The 25,968-nt window shown below is 40.5% G+C and overlaps 1 protein-coding gene across 5 annotated transcripts in view; it reads left to right on the forward strand.

The window, feature by feature from the left end:
* The window catches only part of EML6 (EMAP like 6), a 277,855-nt gene that overhangs the window by 133,805 nt on the left and 118,082 nt on the right, over positions 1-25,968 (forward strand). For all 5 annotated transcript variants that reach the window (XM_032352130.1, XM_032352133.1, XM_032352134.1 and 2 more), the window contains exon 8: positions 24,196-24,397. In XM_032352130.1, coding sequence (XP_032208021.1) covers positions 24,196-24,397 — 202 coding nt within the window. The remainder of the gene's footprint in view (positions 1-24,195; positions 24,398-25,968) is intronic.

The raw sequence follows: 25,968 nt of genomic DNA on the forward strand, positions 1-25,968 counted from the left end.
TGTTGATTTTCTGTTTGGATGGTCTCTCCACTGATGTGAGTGGGCTGTTAAAGTCCACTACTGTTACTGCATTACTATTGATACTTCCTTGATATTTATTATTATCTGCTTTATGTATTTGGGTGCTTCCTTGTTGGGTGCAGAAATATTTACAATTGTTATGGCAGCTTCTTGTTGGATTGTTTCCTTAATGACTAATTAGTGTCCTTCTCTGTCTTTTGTTATAGTCTTTGTTTTAAAGTCTGTTTTATCCAATGTTAAGTTTTGCTACAGCTTTCTTTTCACTCCCATTTGCATGATAGAGGCTTTTCCATCCCTTCACTTTCAATCTGCATGTGTCTTTAGGTTTGAAACAAGTCTCTTGTAGGCAGTATATAGACATGTACTGTTGTTTTTGTTTTTTATTTACATTTTTAAATTTAAAATCAATTAATTAACATTATTACTGGTTTCAGAAGTTCAGGCCTGTGATTCATCAGTCTTCTATAATACCCAGTGCTCATTACATCACATCCTCCCTATTGTCTATCTCCCAGCTACCCCATCCCTCCACCACTTCCTCTCCTCAACTTTCACTTTTGTTTCCTATGGTTAAAAGTCTCTTATGGTTTGTCTCCCTCTTTGATTTTGTCTTGTTCTATTTTTTTCCCCTCTTTTCCCCTATGACCCTGTGTCTCTTGATTTCACTGTTTAGTCCATTTAAATTCAAAGCAATTATTGATAGGTATGTACTTATTGCGGTTTTGTTACTTGTTTTATAGTGGGTTTTATAATTCTCTGTTCCTTTTACTTGCTCTCTTCTCTCACAGTTTGTTGGCTTTCTTTAGTGATATACTTGGATTCTTTTCTTTATATTTTGCATATCTATTACTGGTTTTTTATTTGTGGTTTCCATTAAGTTTTATATAAAATCTTATGCATAGAGCAACCTATATTAAGTTGATGGTCACCTAAATTTGAAACCCATTCTTTACTTCTCTCCTCCCCCCAAGTTTTAAGTATATGGTTTTATACTTTGCATCCTTTTACTTTGTGAATCCCTTGACTGATTGTTGTAGATACAGTTATTTTTTGTTTCCTCCTTTTCTGACTCTAACTTATGGTCTTTCCTTTCCCCTCACAGAGTTTCCTTTAACTTTTTTTATAGGTCTGGTTTAATGGTCATGAATTCCCTTAAGTTTTGTTTGTCTGGGAAACTCTTGATCTTTCCTATTCTGAAAAATAGATTTGCTGGATAGAATATTCTTGGCTGTAGATTTTTTTCCTGCAGCACTTTGAATATATCGTGCCATTCTTCTGGCCTGCAAAGTTTCTGTTGAAAGATTACCTTATAATCTTACGGGGGTTCCCTTGTTTGTAATGGTTTTCTTTTCTTTTGTTAACTTTTAAAATCTCTCTTTATCACTACTTTTCACCACTTTAATTACAAGGTGTCTTGGTGTGGACTTCCTTGGGTTGATTTTATTGGGGGTTCTATATGCCTCCTAGATCTGGATATCTGTTTCCTTCTCTAAATTCAGGACATTTTCATCTATTATTTCCTAAAATAAATTTTCTGTCCCCTTTTCTCTCTCCTTTCAGGAGCCCTTTAATGCAAAATGTTGTTATTATACTTGATGGAGTACCCTAACTCCACTTTTATTTTTTACCATTATTTTCTTCTCTTTCCCATTCAGCTTGATTGCTTTCCATTACTCTGTCCTCCAAGTCACTGATCGTTCTTCTGCTTCCTCTAGTCTACTGCTTTTTCTCTCTTACGTATTTTTAATTTCTGTTATTGAGTTCTTCATCTCTGATTGGTTATTTTTTTGTTTTTATCTCTTTAAGGGTCTCACTGAGGTCCTCCATTCTTTTCTCAAGTCCAGTGAGTATCTTTGTGACGTGTACTTTAAATTCTCTATCAAGCATATTACTTGTCTCCATTTCATTTAGCTCTTTTGCTTTGATTTTGTCCTGTTCCTTCATTTGGGACACATTCCTCCATCTCCCCATTCTGTCTAACTCTCTGTATCTGTAGCTCAGTGTTAGAAAAGTCAGCTATGTCTCCTGTTCTTGAAAGTAGTGGCCTTATAAAGAAGAGGTCCTGTAGTGCCCTATGTAGTGCAATAGCTCCTGTTCACCAGAACGGTGCTTCAGGGGCATCTCCCATGTGTGTTGTGTGCTGCCTTTATTGCCATATCTCCACAGAGCTGTTTGTTATGCTCCTTAAGGGTGGGGACTCAGTTTCTTCTCACAAAATTCAGCACCTCTGCTTTCCAAAGTCAAGTGTTATGGGATTCATCTTCCTTGAGTGGGCTCCCTGGCATGAGAGTCTGTTTTTCTCTTCTCTGCACCTACAACACCTCTCCCTCCCATGGATAGTCCTGTGGGTCCATTTAGTTTCCATTTGCATCTCTACCCTTCCTATCCTCTTCGATGTGGCCACTAACCTATCTTTAGCTGTGGAGAGTTTGTCTGCCAGTTTTTGGGTCCTTTTCTGGGTTACTTGCACTGATGTGGGTATTACCTAGTTTTATCTGTGGGTCAAAGTGAGCTTAGGATCTTCCTATTCTGCCATCTTCCCCAGAAATCCTCCATTTTAACCATTTCTAAGTGGATCAGTAGCATCAGTTAAATCCATATACATTATTGTACACTTATCAGGACCATCATCTTCAAAACATTTTCATCTTCCCAAACTGAAACTTCATACCCATTAAACAGTAACTTTCCTTCTTCTCTTCTTCCAGCCCCTGACAGCTACCATTCTACTTTCCATTTCTATGAATTTGTCTATTTTAGTTACCTCATATAAGCAGGATGTGCTCTTTTATGACTGGTTTATTTCCCTTAGCATAATGTCTTCAGGATTCATCCACGTAGCAGCATGTGTCAGAATTTACTTCCTTCTTAAGGCTGAATAATATTCCATTATATATCACATTTTTGTTTATCCATTCATCTTTGATGGATACTTGGGTTGCTTACACCTTTTGGCTATTGTGAATAATGCTACAGTGAACACAGGTGTACACATATCTCTTTGAGACCCTGCATTGAATTGCTTTGGATATATATCTAGAACTGGAGTTATTGGATCATATGGTACTTCTATTTTTAATTTTCTTGAGAAACTGCCATACTGTTTTCTATAGCAGCTGCCCTATTTTATATTTCTATCAGCATTGCATAGGGTTCCAATTTCTCCACATCCTTGCCAAGTCTTTCTTTTTTTTTTTTTTTTAACAGCAACCATTCTAATAGGTGTGAAGTGGTATGTCATTATGGTTTTGATTTGCATCTCCCTAATGATTACTAATGCTGAGCATTTTTCATAAGTCCGTTGACCATTTGTGTATCTTTGGAGAAATGTCTTTTTTTTTTCTTTTTAGTTTTTAAAACTTAATTTTTTTTTTGGTGTGTTCTAAATATCATTGTTTATGCACCACACCACCAGTTCTCCATGCAATATGTGCCCTCCTTAATACCACCAGGCTCACCCAATTCCCCCGCTCCCCTCCCCTCCAAAACCCTCAGTTTGTTTCTCAGAGTCCACAGTCTCTCATGGTTTGTCTCCCCCTCTGATTTCCCCCAACTCACTTCTCCTCTCCACTTCCCAATGTCCTCTGTGTTACTACTTATGCTCCACAAGCAAGTGAAAACACATGATAATTGACTCTCTCTCTGCTTGACTTATTTTGCTCAGCATAATCTCTTCCAGTCCTGTTCATGTTGACACAAAAGTCTGGTATTCATCCTTTCTGATGGAGGCATAATATTCCATTGTATATATGGACCATATCTTCTTTATCCATTTGTCTGTTGAAGGGCATGTTGGTTCTTTCCACAGTTTGGTGACTGTGGCCATTGCTACTATGAACGTTGGGGTACAGATAGCCCTTCTTTTCACTACATCTGTATCTTTGGGGTAAATACCCAGTAGTGCTATTGCAGGGTCATAGGGAAGCTCTATTTTTAATTTTTTGAGGAATATCCACACTGTTTTCCAAAGTAGCTGCACCAACTTGCATTCCCATCAACAGTGTGAGAGGGTTCCCCTTTCTCCATGTCCTCTCCAACACTTATTGTTTACTGTCTTGTTGATTTTGGCCATTTTAACTGGTGTAAGTTGGTATCGAAATGTGGTTTTGATTTGAATATCCTGATGGCTAATGATGATGAACATTTTTTCATGTGTCTGTTAACCATTTGTGTGTCTTCATTGGAGCAGTGTCTGTTCATGTCTTTTGCCCATTTTTTGACATGATTATCTGCTTTGTGTGTGTTGAGTTTGAGGGGTTCTTCATAGATCTTGGATATCAGCCCTTTGTAGTGTCATTTGTAAAAATCTTCTCCCATTCTGTGGGTTGCCTCTTTGCTTTGTTGACTGTTTCCTATGCTGTGCAGAAGCTTTTGATCTTGATGAAGTCCCAAAAGTTCATTTTTGTTTTTGTTTCCTTTGCCTTTGGTGACATGTCTTGCAAGAAGTTGCAAGTTTATCTTTGTGTATGGTGTTAGAGAACGGTCAAGTTTCATTCTTCTATACATAGCTGTCCAATTTTCCCAGCACCATTTATTGAAGAGACTGTCTTTTTCACTGTATATTTTTTCATGCTTTGTCGAAGATTATTTGACCATAGAGTTGAGGGTTCATATGTGGGCTCTGTACCCTGTTCCTCTGGTCTATGTGTCTGTTTTTGTGCCAGTACCATGCTGCCTTGGTGATCATAGCTTTGTAGTAAAGCTTGAAATCAGGCAATGTGATGCTCCCAGTTTTGGGTTTTTTTTTTTTTTTTTTTCCAACATTTCCTTAGCAATTCAGGGTCTCTTTTGGTTCCATACAAATTTTAAGATTGTTTGTTCTTTGGAGAAATTTCTATTCCAGTCCTTTGCCTATTTTAAAATGAGGTTATTTGCTTTTTTTGTTGCCACATCTTAAGGGTTCTTTATATATTCTGAATATTACCCCCTTATCAGATAGGTGGTTTGCAAATATTTTTGCCCATTCCTTAAGTTGCATTTTTGCTGTGTTGATTGTGTCCCATGATGCACAGAAGTTTTTAATTTTGATGTAGTCCAATTTATTTTTTTTGTTACCTGTGCCTTTGGTATCATATCCAAAAAAATTATTGCCAAAAATACTGTATCATGAAGTTTTCCCCCCTATATTTTCTTAAAATATTTTACAGTTTTAGCTTTTCTGTTTAGGTCTTTGCTCCATTTTGAGTTACTTTTTGTAAATGGTGTAGGGTAAAGGTCCATCTTCATAGTCTGTTCCCCCCAAAATATTTTTAATAACTAATTTGGCAGTGAAACTTGACCTGAACTTACATGATACTGTTTATCTTCATGTGAATGAATATTCTTACACATCACTGCAGAAGTATTTGATTTCAAGGTGCTGCTCCACACCCCATTAGATGTATTACATGAGTCCAAAATCCAAAATTTTCTGAATTCCACAGTGCAACTGACCCCAAGGAACTGGATCATATGATATTTCTAAGGACTCTCAGATATATGGGATGGTGGAACCCCCAACATACTTTTCGGTGAAAATTTCTGGAATTTGCGAACTGGTAGAGACATTGGATGTCAGCATGTAACCCTCACCCTATGGATGAATACAATGAGGTCAGGTCATGGGCATCCAGATAGTTGTAGGATTTGGGTTCTAACTTCTATCTCACCTCAAACTTAAGACATTTTGAGTTGGATCATTTTTAAAACAAATTTATGATCTGCATAAAATAATGAAGACTAAGTGACTTACAGCAGTAACAGAAAAGCCAGAAATAATTCTTAGAGCAAGGCAACCAAAATGAATTATATCAGTGGTAATAAATACTTGGAGTTAGTGGCTGTAAATGATTATGTCTGAAGGAATATGGTAATTATTCACATAGTATAAGATGTATTATATATGTACTCATTCAATAAACATTTATAAGCATCTACTAAGTATCAGATACATGCCTTGGACTGGATAAGCTCTTCTAAAAAGCCTGTTTTTGGCAGTTTATTGAAGTTTTTTGTGTATTTACTTTAACTTTGATCACGTATTTGTTGAATTGTGGTTCTAATGTACTATATAAACTCCCATTCTAGAGATACCATGTGTTCGGTCAAGCAGCATTCCCTCAGCATTAAGCAAGAGTAGGAGGCTGAAGTACCCAGAATGCAAGATGTTCCTTCTTAGGCTTTCCCCACCGGTGCCGCCCCACTGCTGGCCCAAACCACCGTCTCTCACCTAGATGTCTGCAGTTGTTTTCCACCCTCTGTCCCTGCTTCAAACATTATTCTCAGAATAGCAGCTAGAGAGATTGTTCAAAATTTACATCAGCCAAATCATATTATTCTTTTCTCCAAATAAAGAATTGAAGGCCACAGGATGGGCTACCAACTCCTCCCCTTCATGGCTTCCTCCTGTGCTGCCCTCTGCTCTGGCTACCACTGTCCCTGTGACCTCTGTGCTCCCAGGCTGCTCCCTCTCCAACACTCACCCGAGGGACCTGCAGGACTACTGCCCTCCCCCTCTTCAGGACTTTGCTCAAGAAAACCTGTCCTGATGCCTTATTTAAAATTGAAACCCACTCTGCCTGTACCTCCCCAGGCACTCCCCATCTCCTTCCTACCCCCTTCTGCCAGATCTACTTCTCTCACCTTGTAACAGTGTGCTTTGCTTTTTATTATGCTCAGAGCTGTTGTCTGTTTCCATAAGAGCAGGAATCTCTTTGTTCCCTGATGCCTCTCAAGGGCTTAAAAGAGCACACCTGGCACCTGCAGGTGCTTTGGAAACAGCTGCTGCTGAAGGAATGAAGAATGTGGGAAGAAGGATGTGAGTGACTGGAGCACAGAGCCTTGGGGAGAAGCACAAGTGACAAGGACACAGAAGGGAACACACACATCTTGGTTCCTTTCTTTGTGTCATCCTGCTGTGTTCAAGCTGAAGCCCTAAAGAGCAGTGGTAGGAGGTCAGAGAAAGGTTTAGGGAGGCGCATATCATGGCCATCACCTCAGACAGGTCACCCTGTTCTGGAAGGTGGGAATCCAGCTTATTCTTCCCCACTATTTATTCTTTTTAATGCCATTTTTCTTCCTCAGAGTGCATTGAGGATCTTGGGGTTAAGTTGTTCTCCATTATGGGAGATTTTGTCCACTGGTGGACAGTTGACGTTGTTTGGAGATGTTTTTGATTGTCACAACTGTGGAGTGCGACTGGCCTGAGGAGGGCCCAGGAACACTGCTGCCTTCTGTAGTGTCACCTTGCTGGGATCACCCTTACAAGGAAGAACTATCCAGCAGTCAGTGTTAACAGTGCTAGGGCTGAGCAGATCTGGTATAGAACACTCAACAGACAAACCCTCAAATCGGAGAACACCCTTGTTTACAATAGAAGCAAAGTACGTACCTTCTAGTACCTTCCATTGTTCTCCTTGTTCCTTGGCTGGCTTCTTTATCTTCCTCTGCCCTCATCCCCTTCTGCCCCTCATTGTCTCTGGGGCACTGCCACCTACTCCATGGTTGTTCTGCTGAGAAGGTGGTGGTGCTGCCAGGGACCAAGTGTGAGCAGGAGGTGGGGACGGTGAAGTAGCCAACGGACAAGGGTGGCGTGGTTTGTTCAGACTCAGAGTGGAATGTGGTGTCAGATAAGCAGAAGTTGACCATCTGGTTCGTTCTCATAGTTGTTCCCCTTGAAACACCCTTCCTGAGCATGTCTTAGGTAAAAACTGGCCTGGGGGTTTCTTTGCTGTGTGGACTTGGTCATGTGTTTCTGTCTTCTGAGGTTCTCTGTTAAGTTGTGGATGCTTCAAAGTCCCTGTGACCACAGGATTTGGGATCCTGCAGAATGAATGTTGAAGTAACCAAGGATTTGGTCAAGAGTAATTTTCATTATGAATTCTGTTATGAATTCTCGGGCAGAGAGCCTTTGTAGACACAAGCAGCAGGCCATGGGCCTTTTGTGCAGCAGGCCAGCTGCAGGCTAATTTAGGACTAGCCCCTGCCCAGCCTGTGGCGAGGCCCCATGACTCCTGCAGCAGCTCCCAGGGCTTGGTGCTGCCAAGTGCTCAGCGTGCAGGATCCCATTTAATCCCTAACTGGGGCAGTGGTGGAGGGGAGGAGCCGGGGGTGGGGCGGGCTTCCCCAGGCACAGCAACTCCCAGGGCACAAGATCTGTGTGGTCCCTGGCTCTTCTCCTGCCCAGAGGGCCCTGCAATTGGTTAGTGCTTTTCTGTGTCCACCTTGAAATTCTTAATCATTTTTTAGCCACAAGTCCACATTTCTGTTTTTGTATTGAGCTCTGCAAATCTTAAGGACAGGCTTGTCACCCAGTCGTCTGTGTTCAACTGGAGAGACTCCCTTCCTCTTGTTTCCTTTAGGTCCCCTAACTCTGCCTTCAGCACTACCGTTAGGATACCAGAGCTGCTGGGGGGCCAGGAGTCCCTGGCCTGTTCCTGACCCCCTCGGTGGCCTTAGTCACCCGCCTCCTGAGGGGGGGCGGGTGGTCAAGGGGCCTCCGAGGTCCCTGCTGGCATTTCCACATCCTCTCCCTATGCCCCCTCTTCCATTTGAGTGAACTCTCTCGTGAGTGCTTTTTATTATTTTAAATTACCTTTTACCTCTTTACCAAGGGTGTTCATCGGTATGGCATCTTTAATAAGGTTAGGTTTATAGGAAAAAACCATCACCCTATCTTGTTTAATTTTTGGTACCATGTCCTGGGAGCACGTCCACAGAGAAGGGCATTATGTCTGTGGGGAAGAGTGTTTGCTCCAGACTTGGACTGTTTGAATCCTCATTTTTATCTTTGTTGCGTGCTCAGTGTGGGACTTTGGGCAACTAATGTATACTGTCAGCGCTGCAATGTCCTCATTTATTCAATAGATATTTACCGTCCCCATTTAGGGCCTGGTGCTGTCCATAAGGCCTCCTGAGCCGTTGTGAGCATTCCTGTCGTACATGTAAGAATCTGGGCCCAGGGCTGGGTAATATCCATGGGGATCATTCTTGCCCATTTACGCAGCTGGCTTGTTTGACTTGGACTTGACTTCTCAGCGTTGCACTTTGTTTTTGCATTCTGCTCACCAGGACTTGGACTCTCCAGTTTGCTAGGGCAGAGTTTTCCAACCTGTGGCTAAAGAACCAATTGCATCAGAATCAGCTGGTGGTGCAGACTGGAAATCTTAATTTTCAACAACGTGTGACTGATAAGTCTGATAAGACACAGTAGCATGGGAACAGCTTGGTGGTGGTTCTTAACAAGTGGTTCTTAGCCCTGGAAGGCTAAAAATACCTATGCCTATCCTTACTCCAGACCAACTGAGAGGAGTCTTTGGTTGGGGTTCAGGCCTGCATATTTTTTTAAAAAATATTTTATTTATTTATTTGACAGACACTGATAACAAGTAGGCAGAGAGGAAGGGAAGCAGGCTCCCTGCTGAGCAGTAAGCCCAATGCGATGCGGGGCTCCATCCCAGGACCCTGGGATCATGACCAGAGCTGAAGGCAGAGGCTTTAACCCACTGAGCCACCCAGGCGCCCCCGTCCTGCATATTTTTAAAAGCACTTTTCACGTAGACTATGGTGCACCATGAGGATTGGAGTATCTACTTTAGGCACCTTGCTGTGGCCTAGGTTTAAAAACACTAGTATGTAACACACACTTACACACACCCCATCTTCCCTTCTCGGGCCAAATAATTGAGGGGAAAGATAATTTTATTCCTCATATAGTTCGTTCTGTCTTTGTGTGTCGGATCATAGCCTTTCCTTCTAAGAGTCTCTGGCGCCAGGCCATCAGAACAACAAACCCCTAGCACAGGGAGGGAACAAAGAGTCTCCAGGGAAGGTAAATGCTGCAACTTTTTCATCGTTCCTGGGGTAATGCTGCCTGGGGCTGGAACCTGACTGCATATATAGCAAGTTGCTCTCTGCTGAGGAGAATACAGACTTGCTGGTTAAGATAATAATAACAACTCATATTTATTAATTTCCCAAGTGCCAGACCGTGGGTCAAGTGTTTAAATATGATTGTATCCGTTCCTCATAACAGCGCTGTGAAGTATGAGTGCCGATATTCTCTCCACTTCACAGACAGGGAAACTGAAGATTGGAAAAACTGAGTAGCCTGCCATATCATGCTGGGAGGGGCCGGGGCTGGCTTGTAAGTCCAGTCTGTGTACTTAACTATTCAGTGAACCAGTGTCTTTTAGGTCTGGGTTGATACTCATAATACTCATGGACTAGATCTCCTCATGCCCTGGTTTGAGGACATTCACGGAAAGAATTAGAAAGAATTACCACTCTCTGGTCTGAATACAAAGCGGTGACAAGAGGCTGTTGAGATTGTGGTCTTTGCCTTTGATGATTTTTAAGTGGGTGGTTGCTCTTTACTGCCATCTGCTGGCTGTCTGGACCAAGCACAGGCCAGAGCCCCACATTTCTCAGAAGATTGTCCGAGAAGGCCACCTCTCCAATTCAGCAAAATGCCTTCAGCTCGTGCAGTCGAAAGCCTTTGAAACATGCACTTATCTAGAAGAAAAGAGCACTTCTGTGGCTTTAAATAATTAGGATGATTTTTCTTGCCGCTCTGTTTATTATTGGCAGATTTCTAACCATATTCCAAGTAATACCTTATGTTGTTTGGACTCCCACAGCAGAAGACAAAAAGCAAAGACAGCTTAATTTCTCAGTGCAGTGGCCATCTTGGGCAGTCCGGTTAGGAAACCACAATTACACTACTGTTCTCTGCATATATGTCAGGGAAGTTAAAACCAAGTCGCAACAGCCAGGAGAAGGGCAATACCGTGAGACCCCTGCAGGGATCCGCCACACGCCAGGGTCTCTCCAGAATGTACCCAGAAGAGACTCTGCCTTCTCATCACCAGTGTTGCATGCAGAACAGCAGTTAGGTTTAGAAAGGGTGCAAACAGGATGTTATTAGGCAACCTGAACACAGTTCTGCCCACTGAGGTGTTTTCAGGTCGTGATTCCTGTTTTCAACAGTTACCTTGGAAGTCAGAGTAGCCCAGTGTCCTATCTGTCTTTTGAGGTAGACCTCTGGGGCTGACTTGTCTGATGTGACAAAATACAGTTTATCTTTTGGAAACAATGAGTATTTGCAGAGAGCCTGAGTTGATCTCTGAGAGAAAATGTTTACATCTCATGAAGTTTATGTTGTAAATAATGGAAATGTAATAACTCCTTCCCCCCATCTCTCTCCTTCGCCCTCTGCCCATCTTTAGTCAGAAATAATCCATATCAATTTTACTGTATTTCCTTTTCCTTCTCTGAAGCCTCTCCATATGTTGGTTAGTCCGGTGGAAATCTGCTATGAAACACAGATTGCCAGGGGCTAAGGGGAAAACAGGGGTGGCATCCTCAAACTCGGCCTCTCGGTCTCTTGTTTTCTGGCCCTCTCCTTGCCAGATCCCATAGGCCCTATGGTGGAATGCAAGAACTCTCTGGTCACAGTCTGAAAACACAGCGAGTGCTGTGTAACTTGACTTGCTCCTCCGTCTTTGCTGAGTTGGAAAATTTTTCTTTGTTCCTAAACCTCTTTCAAAAAGACAAAGCAAACCTTTCGAAAATGTTAACATTTGGCAATTCCAGGTGGTGGATTGTTTGTTACCATATTCTTGTACCTTGCTGAATTTCTTCCCCGAAATGAGCAAGTGAAAAATAGTTGGGGTGATGGGGAAAAAACAAATGTTTGTATACTGGATCAAATACAGTATCAGATCTTGGGGAGAAATTTCGGTCTTCATGTCATTTAGCCTCATGGAGCAGGACATGCAGTTGGAGGCCATGGGGAAGGGGCCGGCGTGCTCAGGCTTAGCGGACAGCCATAGGTGCCAGGCCCTCTCTGGAAGGGTAAGTCTGGAAGACAATCAGTGGAATTATGAAAGGATTGTGGTTGAAATATTTCAATGACGGTTAAACTCTGTAACACATTGCTGGGATCTGTGTGTATATCTGTATGTGTATATCATTTTTATTGAGGTACAGTTGACATACTCATTTCAGGTGTACATAATGATGTAATATATGCATATGTTGCAGAACGATCACCACAATGAGTCTAATTAACACCTACTACCACATAGCTACCGTTTTTTCTTTTAACAAGAACTTTTAAGGTCTCCTCTCTTAGCATCTTACAAATATACAACGCAGTATTATGAGCCTACAGTCTTTATGCTGTTCATTACATCCCCAGGACTTAGTGATTTTATAACTCTATGTTTGTATCCTTTGATCACCTTCACCCTTTTTGCCTACCTTCTGCCCCCCCATCTGGGCAACCACCCATCTGTTTTTTGTATCAGTGAATTCAGGAGTTTTTGCTTTTTTGCTGCTTGTTTGCTTTTTATGTTCCACACACAAGTGAGTTTGTATAATATTTATCTTTATCTGACTTTAAAAAAAAAAAAGATTTATTTATTGAGAGAGAAAGACCTAAGGGGAGGGGGGGAGGAGGAGAGAAATTCAAGCATACTCCATACTGGGCACGGAGCCCAGATTGAGCAGGGCTCAGTCTCAGGACCCTGAGATCATTACCTGAGCTGAAACCAAGAGTTGGATGCTTACTGACTGCGCCATCCAGGTGCCCCTCTCTCTGACTTATTTCACTTAGCATAATGCCCTCAAGATCCACCCATGTTGTCCCAAATGGCAATGATGAAGTTCTAGAACCTAGGTGAGGTTTGGTGGGCTGAGGTCCGGAGCCGATGACCAAGAAAGAATTCTTGAGACATCTTTGGTGCAAAATGGTGGTTTATTAAAGCACAGGGACAGGACCCGTGGGCAGGAAGAGCTGCTGCCCTGGGTTGAGAGGGATGGCAGGTTAAATACCTTGCCGTTGGGGGTGGTGGTGGTGAAGGGATGGGAGGTTTCAACAGAGTCTTCACATGTTAGGGAGGGCCTACAAGGTTCCAGGAGGAGGCCTTGCCCTTGTGGCCTGATCAATGTCGTCTTTAGGTCAGGCATTAGCATCAATATAGTTGGGAGATTCTTGGTGGGGTGTTATGATCCTGCTATCATTTACATTCTCTTCTACCTCAGCCGCCTCCAGTTTATGGTGGGGAGGGAGACATTAGGGCTTGAGGAACTGAGAGTTATTTGCCTCTGGAAATTTGTGCTATTGATAAGGTAAACTCCCTGTTTGTAGATCTCTAGGACATCTGTAGAGCAAGGGAGATTCCTGTCCTGCAGGATTGTGATCTCTGCAAGTTAACTATTTATCGTTTTATGGCAGTCAGGGGTACCTGAGGAATGCCACACATATTATGGAGGGGAGCGGGTGGAGAGGGGGGTGCAAGGCGCCAGCTTTTGCCCTGGCCTCAGCCAGCCTCCTACTCCCTCATCAGCAAGACTTCCTTTTCTATGGCTGAGTAGCATTCCACTGTGTGTGTATGCCCCATTTTCTTTCTTTATTCATCCATCGATTAACACGTAGCCCGAACATGGAATTGGCCTCTTATAAATAATGCTGCAGTGAACATGGGGTTTCATTTTTCTTTAGAATTAGTGGTTTGTTTCCTTCGGGTAAATATCTATGTGTAGAATTGCTTGATCATATGTTAGTTGTATTTTTAACTTTTGAGAAACCTCCATGTTTCTTACCACAGTGACTGCACCAATTTACATTTCCAGCAGCAGTGCACAAGGGTTCCCTTTTCTCCATATGCACACCAGTACATGTCATTTATCTCTTTTAATGATAGCCACTGTGCAGTGATATTGCATTCTTTTTTTTTTTTTTAAGATTTTATTTATTTGTCAGGGAGAGAGAGAGGGAGAGAGAGCGAGCACAGGCAGACAGAATGGCAGGCAGAGGCAGAGGGAGAAGCAGGCTGCCTGCTGAGCAAGGAGCCCGATGTGGGACTCGATCCCAGGACGCTGGGATCATGACCTGAGCCGAAGGCAGCTGCTTAACCAACTGTGAGCCACCCAGGTGTCCCGTGATATCTCATTCTTATTTTGTTTTGCATTTCCTGGATCATTAATGATTCTGAGCACCTTTTCATGCACTTGTTGGCTATCTGGATGTCTTCTTTGGAGAAATGTTTACTCAAATCCTCTGCCCATTTTTAAATTGGAGTTTTTATTTTTTTGCTTGAACTGCATGAGTTATTTATATATTTTGGATATTGATCTTTTTATCAAACATGATTTGCAAATATTTTCTTCATTGGGTAGGTTGCCTTTTCATCTTGCTTTTACTTCCTTTGCTATGTAGAAACCTTTTAGTTTGATGTCTTCCCACTTATTTATTTTTGTTTTGTTGCCTTTACTTTTGGTGTCAGAGCCAAAAAATTATTGCCAAGAATGATTTCAGAGAGTTTACTGCCCATGTTTCTTCTAGTTTTATGGTTTCAACTCTTTTGTTACTGAATTCATTTTGAGTTAATTGTAGTGTGTGATATATGATAGCATTCTTCCTTATGTGGCTGTCTAGTCTTCCCAGCACCAATTATTGAAAAGACTATTCCTTTCCCTTTGTGTATTCTTGACTCCTTTGTGATAAATTAATTGACCGTATATGGGTGGGCTTATTTCTGAACTTTCTGTTCCTTTGATCTATGTATCTCTTTTTGTGCCAATACCACCCTGTTTTGATTACTATAGCTTTGTAACTGAATTTGAATTCAGGGAGCACGTTGCCTCCAGCTTTGTTCTTAAGATTGTTTTGGCTACTCAGGGTCTTTTGTGTTTCCATACAACAAATTTTAGGATTGTTTACTCCATAAAAAATGGCATTTATTTTTTTCCATGAGAAAGAGAATTTTGATTGGGATTACCTTAATACTGTGATTACTTTGTGTAGTATAATAATATAGGCATTCTATGTATTTTAACAATCTTCTTCCAGTTCATGGGCATGGAATATCTTTCCACTGATTTGTGTCATCTTTAGTTTTTTTTCATCAGTGTCTTATAATTTTCAGTATACAGGTCTTTCACTTTCTCAGTCAAAATTATTCCTGGGTAGGATTGCCTGGGTGGCACAGCTGACTGAGCCTCAGACTCGGTTTCTGTTTAGGTCATGATCTGTTGGTGCTGGGATTGAGCCCCACATTGGACTCCATGGTCAGAGCAGAGTCTGCTTGAGTTTCTTTGTTTTTTCCCTCTGCCTTTCTCCCACCCCTACATTCTCTCTCTTTCTCTGGGATAATTAAACATGTTGTTTCTAGGTATTTTATTATTTTTGATGCAGCTGTAGATGGATTTGTTTTCTTAATTTCTCTTGCTGATAGTTCACTTTTAGCATATACAAATGCAGCTGATTTTCGGGTGTTGATTTTTTATCCTGCACCTTCACTGAATTCATTAGTTCTGACTCTTTTTGTGATCTTTAGGGTTTTCTATATATTGAATCATGTTATCTGCAAATAGTGACAGTTTTACTTCTTCCTTTCCAATTTGGATGCCTTTTATTTCTTTTTCTTACCTAGTTGCTCTGAGTAAGATTTCCAAATACTTGTTCCAAAAGTGACAAGAGTGGGCAAGCTTGTCTTGTTCCTCATCTTAGAAAAAAGATTTGAGCTTTTTAGCATGGAGTATCATGTCAGCTATAGACTTGTCATATGTGGCCTTTGTTGTGTTGAGGTACATTCCCTCTCTATTTTCTTTGTGAGAGATTTTATCATAAATGAATACTGATTTTGTCAGATGCTTTTTCTGTATCTATTGAGATGATCATATGACTTAAATTCTTTATTTTGTTGATGGGGTGTATCATAATTTGTATTCAATTTGCAGATGCCGTACCATACTTACATCCATGGAATAAATCCCTCTTGATCATGGTATATGAACCTTTTAATGTATTGTTGAATTTGGTTTGCTAATATTTGCAAATTTTTGCATCTATGTTTATCAGGGAAATTGGGTTATAATTTTCTTGTGACATGTTTGATTTTGATATCAGGATTGTCCTGGCCTCATAAGATCCGTTTGGAAGGGTTTCCTCCTCATACATTTTTGGGAAACATTTCAGAGGGATTGATATTAATTCTTCTTTAAATGCGTAGTAGAATTCACCAGTGAGGCCTTTTGATACTGGGCTTTTCTTTGCTGGGATGTTTTTGATTACTGATTCAATCTCTTTAGTCATTATTGGTCTGTTCATATTTTCTACTTCTTCATAATTTAGTTTTGGTAAGTTGGATGTTTCTAGGAACTTTTCCCTTTCTTTTAGTTTGTCCAATTTGTATACATTTATCTCTTCTTAGAGGTCTCTTTTGATCCTTGGTATTTCTGTAGTGTCAGTTATGTCTTCTCTTTCATTTTGGATTTTATTTGGGTCCTCTCTTTTTCCTTGGTAGGTCTGACTTAAGGTTTGTCTATTTTGCTTATCTTTAAGAAAGAAAAAAACAGCTCAGTTTCACTGAGATTTTCTATTTCTTTTTAGTCTCTTACCTTATTTATTTCTGCTCAGATCTTTATTTCCTTCCTTCTCCTAACTTCGACTTCAGTTGTTCTTCTTTTTCTAGTTCCTTGAACTATACATTTAGGTTGTTAATTTAATAACTTGTTATTTAATATAGGCTTTTCTCACTGTGAACTCTGCTCTTAGAACTGCCCTTGTTGCCTCTCCTAGGGTTTGGTATATTGTATTTCTATTTCCATTTGTTTTTTCTTTCTCTTCTGATTTCTTCTTGGACCCATTGGTTGTTCAGTAATGTGTTTAATCTTCACATATGTGCAGATTTTCCAGTTTTGTTCTTCTCATTGATTTCTACTTTCATACCATTGTGGTCAGAAAAGATGCCTGATAGAATTTCCATCTTCTTAAATTTATTGATTCATTTTGTGCCCTAATATACAATCTATCCTAGTGAATATTCCATGTGTACTTGAGAATAATGTGTACTGTGTTGCTTTCAGATGGGATGTTCTTTAAAAGTCTTATAAGTCCATTGGGTCGAATGTTTCCATATTGATTAAATGTCTGGAAGATTTATGCACTGATGGAAGTAGGGTATTAAAGTCTGCTACTGTATTGTATTGCTGTCCATTTCTTCCTTCGGTCTGTTAATATTTGCTTTATATATCCTGGTTCTTTTCTGATGTGTACATAAACATTTACAAATATATCCTTTTGCTGGATTGACACTTTTATTGCGATATAATGACTTTCTTTGTCTCTTATTACAGTCTTTGTTTTCAAACCTATTTTGTATGGGTATACCAGATTTCTTTTGGTTTCTGTTTGCATGGAACACCTTTTTCTATCCCTTTACTTTTAGTCTTTGTGTGTTCTTACATCTGAAAGTGAGTCCATTTTAGGCAACACATAGATAGGTCTAATATTTTTAATCCATTTTTTTTATCCACCCTATGTCCTTGGTTTGGAGTATTTTGCCCATTTATGTTTAAAGTAATCACTGATAGATTACTTACTATTGTTTTGTTAATTGTTTTCTGGCATTTTGTAACTCCTTTGTTCTTCTCTTGCTCTGTTCCTTTGTGATTTGATGATTTTCTGTAGTGTAGTGGTATGCGTAGATTCCTTTATCTTTACTGTATCTACTATAGTTTTGTTTTGTGGTTACCATGAGGCTTTTCTAAACCAACTTACAACAGTCTATTTTAAGTTAATAGTTTTAGTTTGAATACCTTCTAAAGCTTTACATTTTTACTCCTCTCTCCCATGTTTTGTTTTTGATGTCACAACTTACATCTTTTTTTTTGTCTATTAACAAATTATTGTAGTTGTTTTTAGTACTTTTGTCTTTTAACTTTCATCCTATTTTTATACGTAATTAAGCTACCCCCTGTACAACATTAAGTTATTCTGAATTTTACTCTATATTTACCTTTACCAGTGAAATTTATACTTTCGTATCTTTTCCTATTATTGATTGGTGCCCTTTTATCTCAATTTAAAGAAGTCCCTCAAACATTTCTTGTCAGGCTCTTCTAAAGGTGATGAAATCTTTTAGCTTTTGATTGCCTGAAAAAGTCTTCCTCTCTCCTTCAATTCTGAAGGATGACTTTGTCAGGTAGAGTATTTTTAGTTGGCACTTTTTTTCTTCAGCAAGTTAAATATATTGTGCCATTCCCTGTAAAGTTTCTGGCCTGCAGAGTTTATTTTGAAAATTTGCTTATAGTCTTAATGGGACTTCCCTTGTACAAAACAGATTATTTTTCTCTTGGTGCTTTTAAGAGTTTCTCCTTGTCTTTAACTTTTGAGACTTTAATTATAGGATGTCTTGGTATGGGTTTCTTTGGGTCATCTTATATGGAACTCTCTGCTTCCTGGATCTGAATGTCTGTTTACTTCCTCATGTGAGGGAAATTTTCACCCTTTATTTCTGCAAATGAGTTTTCTGGTCCATTGTCTCCCTTTTCTTCTGGGACCCTTATAATATCAATGTTAGTCTACTTGGGACTGTTTCATAAATCCCTTAACCTGTCTTCATTCTTTTTTTTTTTTTTTTTCCTTCTTGCTGCTCTGATTGGATGTGTTCTCCTGCCCTCTGAGTTTACTGAACTTTCTCCTTCTTCATCTAGTGTCCTGTTGAACCCCTCTAGTATATTATTCAGTTCAGTTATTGTTTTCATCTCTGTGATTTCTGTTTGGTATTTTCTTACATATTTTATTTCTTTGTTGAAATTCTCACTTTGTTCATGTTTTGTTCCCCTGAGCTCAGGGAGTATCTGTAGGACTGTTCTTTTGAACTCTTTGTCAGGTAAATGATTTATTTCCAATTCACTGCAGTCTTTTTCTGAGATTTTATCTTGTTCTTTCATTTGGAACATATTCTTCTATTTGTTCTTTTTTTTTTTTTTTTTTTACTCTCTTTATTGGTTTCTCTACATTAGATTAAATGTCCGCCTCTCCTAGTCTTAAAGAGATGGCCTCATGTAAGTGAGTCTTACTATTCTACCCTTCCCGTAGCTCTTGACCGCCCATCAAACCTTTGTGATTGTATTAACGGCCTACTTGGTTCTTTGTCATTCCCAGTAATTGAGGGTGTACCAAGACCTGTCAGTGTCTCAAAGGGAAGGATCTTAGTTGGCATCTATATTCAGTCTGATTGGAAGCCAGACCCCAGACAGCAGCTTTTTTTTTTTTTTTTAAGATTTTATTTATTTATTTGACAGAGAGAGATCACAAGTAGGCAGAGAGGCAGGCAGAGAGAGAAAGGAGGAAGCAGGCTCCCTGCTGAGCAGAGACCCCGATGCGGGACTCGATCCCAGGATCCTGAGATCATGACCCGAGCTGAAGGCAGTGGCTTAACCCACTGAGCCACCCAGGCACCCCAGACAGCAGCTTTTAAAGTATGTACGGGGGCGCCTGGGTGGCTCAGTGGGTTAAAGCCTCTGCCTTCAGCTCAGGTCATGATCCCAGGGTCCTGGGATCGAGCCCCGCATCGGGCTTTCTGCTCAGCAGGGAGCCTGCTTCCTCTCTCTTCCTCTCTCTCTGCCTACCTCTCTGCCTACTTGTGATCTCTATCTAATAAATAAATAAAATCTTTAAAAAAACAAACAAACTTATAAAGTATGTACGTATACCTCTTTCAGGTAAAGAGCAGAAGAAGGGCATTTCTGTTGGTTCTCTCTGCACTGAGCCCTGGGGCAACAGCTAGTGAAGAATTGTTTGTTTGCTTACCATGCCACTGAACCTGTGAACACAAGCTCTGGTAGCCTTCAGAACCAGGCTGTCAAGAGATGTATCCTCTAGGGGCCAGCCACAAAAGCTGGGGTGCCAGATCTGAGCATAACCTCTGTTCTTGGAGACACTGATGACCTGGGATAGGTCAAAGGGAGAATGCAAAGATGATACCCACTGATCTCACTAAGCCAACCCTTAGATGTGTATTTATTTAGAGGTTGGCCCCTCAGGCCACAGTTATGAAGATAAATTAATAGGCCTCTTCCATAGAGAGACTGGGCATCTCCGTCTGCTCTGTCTCTGCTGTGCCTAGGAGGGTAGCTGATTAAGAACTGTTTCTTTATTTGTCACAGTCCTGTGGGATCCATGAATGTAGGTACTGCTGGCCTCCCAAGCTGGGAGGTCAAGGGGTGACTTTTGGGCAGTAGTCATGAAAACCTTGGTGCCCCTTATGGCACAGGACATAGCAGCAAGTGGGGAACAAAGCAGAGGGAAAGTGCAAATGTAGCCTCCTCAGTCTTTGGAGAGTATTTCAGTGGGTATCTAGATGTGTATTAGATTAGATGCCTGCTCTTCAGACTGAAATGTTAAGCAAATAGTCCCTGAAATGTTAAGCAAATTGTCTCTGGGCATTGTTTACTTCTAAGGAGGAGCATTTCAGCTTCCTCTGTACTGGGCCCTGGAGAATAGTCACAGTGAGCCCACTATTTTTTAATTTGTTATAGCCTTGTGGATCCTGTGGATACAAGTGCTAATGGCTTTCAAAGCCAGATATTTTGGAAGCTTTTCTCTCAGGTGGGGGTCTTAAACATTGGGGTATCAGATGTGGGCTTCAAAACTTTCACTCCTCAGAAAGAAGCTCCAACTTGTGAGCTTGCTGCCAATTGTGGGTTGATGCTCAAGGGTGGGACTTATAGCAAGATTGTGTCTCAGCCACCCCTATTCATTTTGATGTGAGATTTTTTTTCTTTGTTTTTCTTTGTTCGCCTGATATATATGAATCATTCAGTTATTTTTGAGTTTCTTCCAGGGGAAATTATTCCATATGTAGCTTTAGATAGGTGTGTCCATGGGAGGAGTGAATTCAGGACCATCCTATGTCTCTGTCTTGACCTAGAATCTTGTATATAGGATTTTAATTTTGTGTGTGTGTGTGTGTAAATATCTGCTTACACATGTCTTGCTCCTCCTTAGAATGTAAATAAACTCCCAATAGGGCGTGAACCTGACTTATTCACTATCCAATCCCTAGTCTTGGGCACATAGTAGGTACTTAATAAAAAATGTTTGAATAAACGAATGAATATATCCCTCCTTCTTTCAATGTTTTCATTGAGGATAGGGATGTTATCATTTATTTCTTGGTATTTCCAAGAACACAAGAAATGATTGTGATTCTGATGTTTTAGTTCATTTGGCCATTTTTATTGAGCATATACTACATGCAGACACTGGCTAAGTATTGAGGATACAACAGTGTATACAACTGAGAAAATTCTTGTATTCACAGACATTAGTGAGAGGAAATGGACAATAAATGTAATAAAAAGTAAATTATTTGATGTTTTTTGCTGCTGTTGGAATAGAATTAATATTCCTGGAGTGCCTTGGTGGCCCAGTGGGTTAAGCATCTACCTTCAGCTCAGATCATGATCTTGGGGCCCTGGGATGGAGCCCTGCCTAGGGCTCCCTGCTTAGCGGGGAGTCTGCTTCTCCCTTTCCCTGTGCCTCTGCTCTTCACTTGTGCTCGATCTCTCTCTCTCAAATAAATAAAATATGTTTTAAAAAAAGAATTAATATTCCTCTTTACTTACTGTTTCTGAAGAACCAAGTGTTGAATCTCTTCTGTAATAAAATAGTAAGTGATACAAAGCCTATAACAGAAATAGGGATATGTTAATTAGCAAATGGTAACTAAAGCTCTGGAAAAGTGTGAAAAGAGAAGGACAAGAAAGAGACACGGCAAAAGGATTGTTGCTGGGGCGCCTGGGTGGCTCAGTGGGTTAAAGCCTCTGCCTTTGGCTCAGGTCATGATCCCAGGGTCCTGGGCTCGAGCCCCACATCGGGCTCTCTGCTCAGCAGGGAGCCTGCTTCCCTTCCTCTCTCTCTGCCTACTTGTGATCTCTGTCAAATAAATAAATAAAATCTTTTAAAAAAATCACTAATGCTTTAAAAAATAATAATAATAACATTGTTGCTGCAAAGCAGAGTTTCCTCCACAGCTGAGCTGCCTGCCCTCTCATTCTGCAATCTCACCCTGGCTGCTTTCACCATGTATCTGTCCTTCTCAACCTTGAAAGCCCATCATGATGTTTGCTGGCAGGGTTTTGAGTGACTGACCCTGAACTAGCTGTTGCCAGGGTATTCCTCCTTACTACTCAAAGTGGGAATAATAAATCAACCTATGTACCGTTTCCATTTCAAGACACATAAAGTGAATTCAGAGCAAGGGGTAAGAGTTAACTGCATGCTTAAAAAAAAAAAAAGGCCTTGTGCCCTTAAAAAATACTTTTTTTGTAAATAAATACATCCTTTCATTGGATCCTTTTAAGACCACTGTGAGTTGGTTAAGGTGAGGATTATAATTCACGTGTCTATATACCCCCAGTTAACCCTTCTTTTGTCCCAGCATCCTATTTGGCTTAGCATTGTTTTTGTAGACTTAATTTTTTTAGAGCAGTTTTAGGTTCACAGCAAAATTGAATGGAAGGTACAGAGATTTCTCCTAGACCCCCTGCCACCGTACATGCACAACCTTCCTGACTATCAACATTCCCACCAGAGTGGTACAGCTGTTACAGTGGGGGAGGCTACACTGGCATATCATCACTCAAAGCCCATCCGTCACATTAGAGCTCACTCCCAGTGTTACAGGTTATGTGGGTTTTGACACATGTATAATAACATGCATCCACCATTATAGTGTCTTTCAGAATGTTTTCACCACCCTGGAAATCCTCTGTGCCTTGCCTATTCATCCCTCTGTTCTGAACTTATCACTTCGTAATAAAGTGTCATTATAATTTTGTTTTTGAAAATATTTTGATAGAACTATTCATTTCAACACAGTAAAGTTGCTTTCTTGGTTAAAAACTAAATATTTTTAAAGTATGTAAATTTATGGGATGACAGGGTGACTCTGTCGGTTAAGCGTCTGCTGTCAGCTCAGGTCATGATCTTGGGGTCCTGGGATCCAGCCCCACCTCAGTCTCCCTGGTCAGCAGGGAGTCTGCTTCTCCCTCTCCCTGCTGTTCCCCCTGCTTGTGTGCACACGCTCACTCTCTCTCTACACATAAATAAAATCCTTTTTAAAATAAGTATGTAAATTTAATTTGTCTTTCAAAGTAGTTTCAACTTGGATGATGAGTTACATAGTCTCCATAATGACAGTCTGCATTTAATGCAGAGAAAAACTGGTTTCCAGAAAGAAAGGAACACTCTCTGGTGTGTCTGGCCAATCAGGTCTAGAGCAGAACTAAAACCCTGTGCTCTGACTTTTGGCACTTTCTATACCAGAGACAAAGTCCACTAGGGAGACAACTAAGATCTCAAAGCTTACCACATCCCTGCCTTATTTAAAGTAGTTGTGAAAGCAGGATTCTGTCTGTATTTCTAATTCAGGCATGAGAAAATGCACTAAGTAAATAATTACCTGGTAAGGAATAAAACAGACCACAAGAAGTCCAAGAAATAAAAAATCAGGTAGGCAAATGAAGACCTGCCTGGAGAGTATGCACTCTTGAGGTGGTAGTTTGTACCTCAAAGGAGTACTGTGCTTTTAGAGAGGATTGTATAAAATGTTAAGTCGGAGAAGAATAGCATCTTCACTGACAAATGTTTGATGGTATTTTGCAACTGAAATTAGTTTCATTTGCATATTTCTGCGACATGGTACATCTGTTTATCCAGCAAAATGAGTCTAGGTCCTGATCAACTACATAGTAAACTTGTCTAATATGGCAATTAACCATTCTGTAGTATCGCCTGCATGTAAGTTTAATATAGTGTTAGTATCCTAAAGATTGAAGTGACTCCTAACTTTTCCATAGCAAATCAGAAGTACATTATTTCAAAAAGGGACAGGTTTTCATAAACACCAATTTCTCCTCATACTCATTTTAAGATGTAGTATTTAAAATACATCCTGATGTAAAAGCACATAGTTACCACACGTCAGTTGGGAGTGATTACTCCTGTGTAGAATCTAGCTTGCAAGGGGCAGGGTAAATGATCAACGTGTGGAAGGAAATGGCAAATAATATAGAATAGTGTGTGGAGTTGACATTTCTCCTTCAGGCATTTTTTTTTTTTTTTTTAGATTACCTAAATTGAATTTTTTTATTTTTTAATATTTTTATAAACATATAATGTATTATTAACACCAGGGGTACAGGTCTGTGAATCGCCAGGTTTACACACTTCACAGCACTCACCATAGCACATACCCTCCCCAGTGTCCATAATCCTTCAGGCATTTTTAAGATGCGTTGCATTAGGTGCTATCCTAGGTGATAGGATGTTCAGGTATTTTTCTTGATTTACAAATGGTATGAATATATGTTTTTATTTTGTTTCTTTATTTTCGCCAGGCCTCTCTATCCGGAGCGTGTGCTGGAAGGCAGACCGCCTGCTAGCAGGGACCCAGGACAGTGAGATATTTGAAGTGATCGTGCGCGAAAGAGACAAGCCGATGCTGATCCTGCAAGGCCACTGTGAGGGGGAGCTCTGGGCGCTGGCCTTGCACCCCAAGAAGCCACTAGCTGTGACAGGCAGTGACGACCGCTCTGTCAGGTGAGGCCCTGGCAATGATGGCTAGCCTCTCCTTGGCTGCCTTGGGATAACAGATTTATTTTGCCCAAATTTGCATGTTACTCAAGAGAAGGATAAACCACAGTACAGAATCACATAGGTTTCAAGTAGAATGTTGAGACATTTAGCTCAACAACGCTTGGCTTCTTAGCATTTTGTTGTTGCTCTCTTTCCTTGGCTCCATCTTAAGTCACGAAAATGCTCTGCAGAGTGAAAATACACTGCTACTAGTTAGACTCCTGGTTCTCTTTCAGTTGACGGTGAGCTAAGGGCATCTCTCTGTGGTAAGATCATACTTCCCCCTCATGTGTTGGGTCTTCCTCAGGGGACTGCGCACAGCATTTTACACTTTTGTTATAGACATTCATCTCCATTGGTGAATTCATGAGTTTGTCTTCATCAAAACTTAAATTCTAATTTTCAGAGTTGTCTTCAGTGTGAGGAAACAACTATTTCTTTGCAAATTCTCAGATGGAATTTTGAACATTGTCCTCAAATGAAAGGAAAGCACTGGTTCCTAAGAAGACAGGAAATTTTATTAGGGCCTCAAAGATTCTTGCTGTGGATCGTTTGTGTTTTTTTTTGTTTTTGTTTTTGTTTTTTGTTTTGTTTTTTGAGAGCACAGCATTATGTAAAATGAACAAAATGAGCATACTTTGAATGTCTCTGTGACTGTTGAAGGGCTAAACATAGGAATTAGATGTGTGTGAGGAAGGCTGTTCCACTGACTTGAGTATTTCTGTATTTGCTGCTGACCTTTAAATGTGCCCCATGACAAGCAGGCCGGAAGAGTGCGTGCTAGTGGGTGGGACAGGCTGCTGGATCAACTGGTTGATTGATTACTGCTTCTGGGCTCTAATATCTAAATTAGACCATTGTAGACTAGATTGGAGGCTCCTGCTTCTCCTCTGCTCTGGTTCTTCATGTCTATGAATCTGACCAAGGCACAGTATACTCATTAGTGGCATATAAATCCAGAAGTAAATCCATTTTGTGATCTCTATCAAGCACTGAAGCCCCATCAATCTAAAATCAGTAAACACACACTTGTGTCTCCATGTGGCATACATGTTTATTTGGTTTAAGTTTCTCTTTCCTCAGCTAAGCCCTCTTCTCTGCCTTTTCCTTTCTTGACTCTGGGCCTTCCCTGAGCAGGCAGAATGATGCCACCAAGTTACTCGAGCACCTGAGATACTCGATTTATACTCATCCTATAGAAATGATTTCAAGAAAGTCTTTGGCTTTTGTTTTTTGACAACTTTGTTGCATCTGAGAAATGCAGACATCTCCAAGGAGGCCCGACTGTCAGAAAGTCTTCTTCCCCTTAACCATGAATTTGGCTAAAATTAGAAATGTTCTTTTACACTGATTGTTGAAACTTTAGAGACTAAGTCCTAATTTCTTGAGAAAGATGAGCTGAGTGACTTTATAAGAATGGTACAGTCTACTGGGGAGTGATAGTTTCTGCATGCTAGTAAAGCAAAGCTTACATTGCTTTAAATAGTACAAGGCTAAAAGCAGCGTGAGATTATGAATAATGGATGAGGTATTGC

The sequence above is a fragment of the Mustela erminea genome, chromosome 7, assembly GCF_009829155.1.
Source record: "Mustela erminea isolate mMusErm1 chromosome 7, mMusErm1.Pri, whole genome shotgun sequence".
Classification (NCBI taxonomy): Eukaryota; Metazoa; Chordata; class Mammalia; order Carnivora; family Mustelidae; genus Mustela; species Mustela erminea.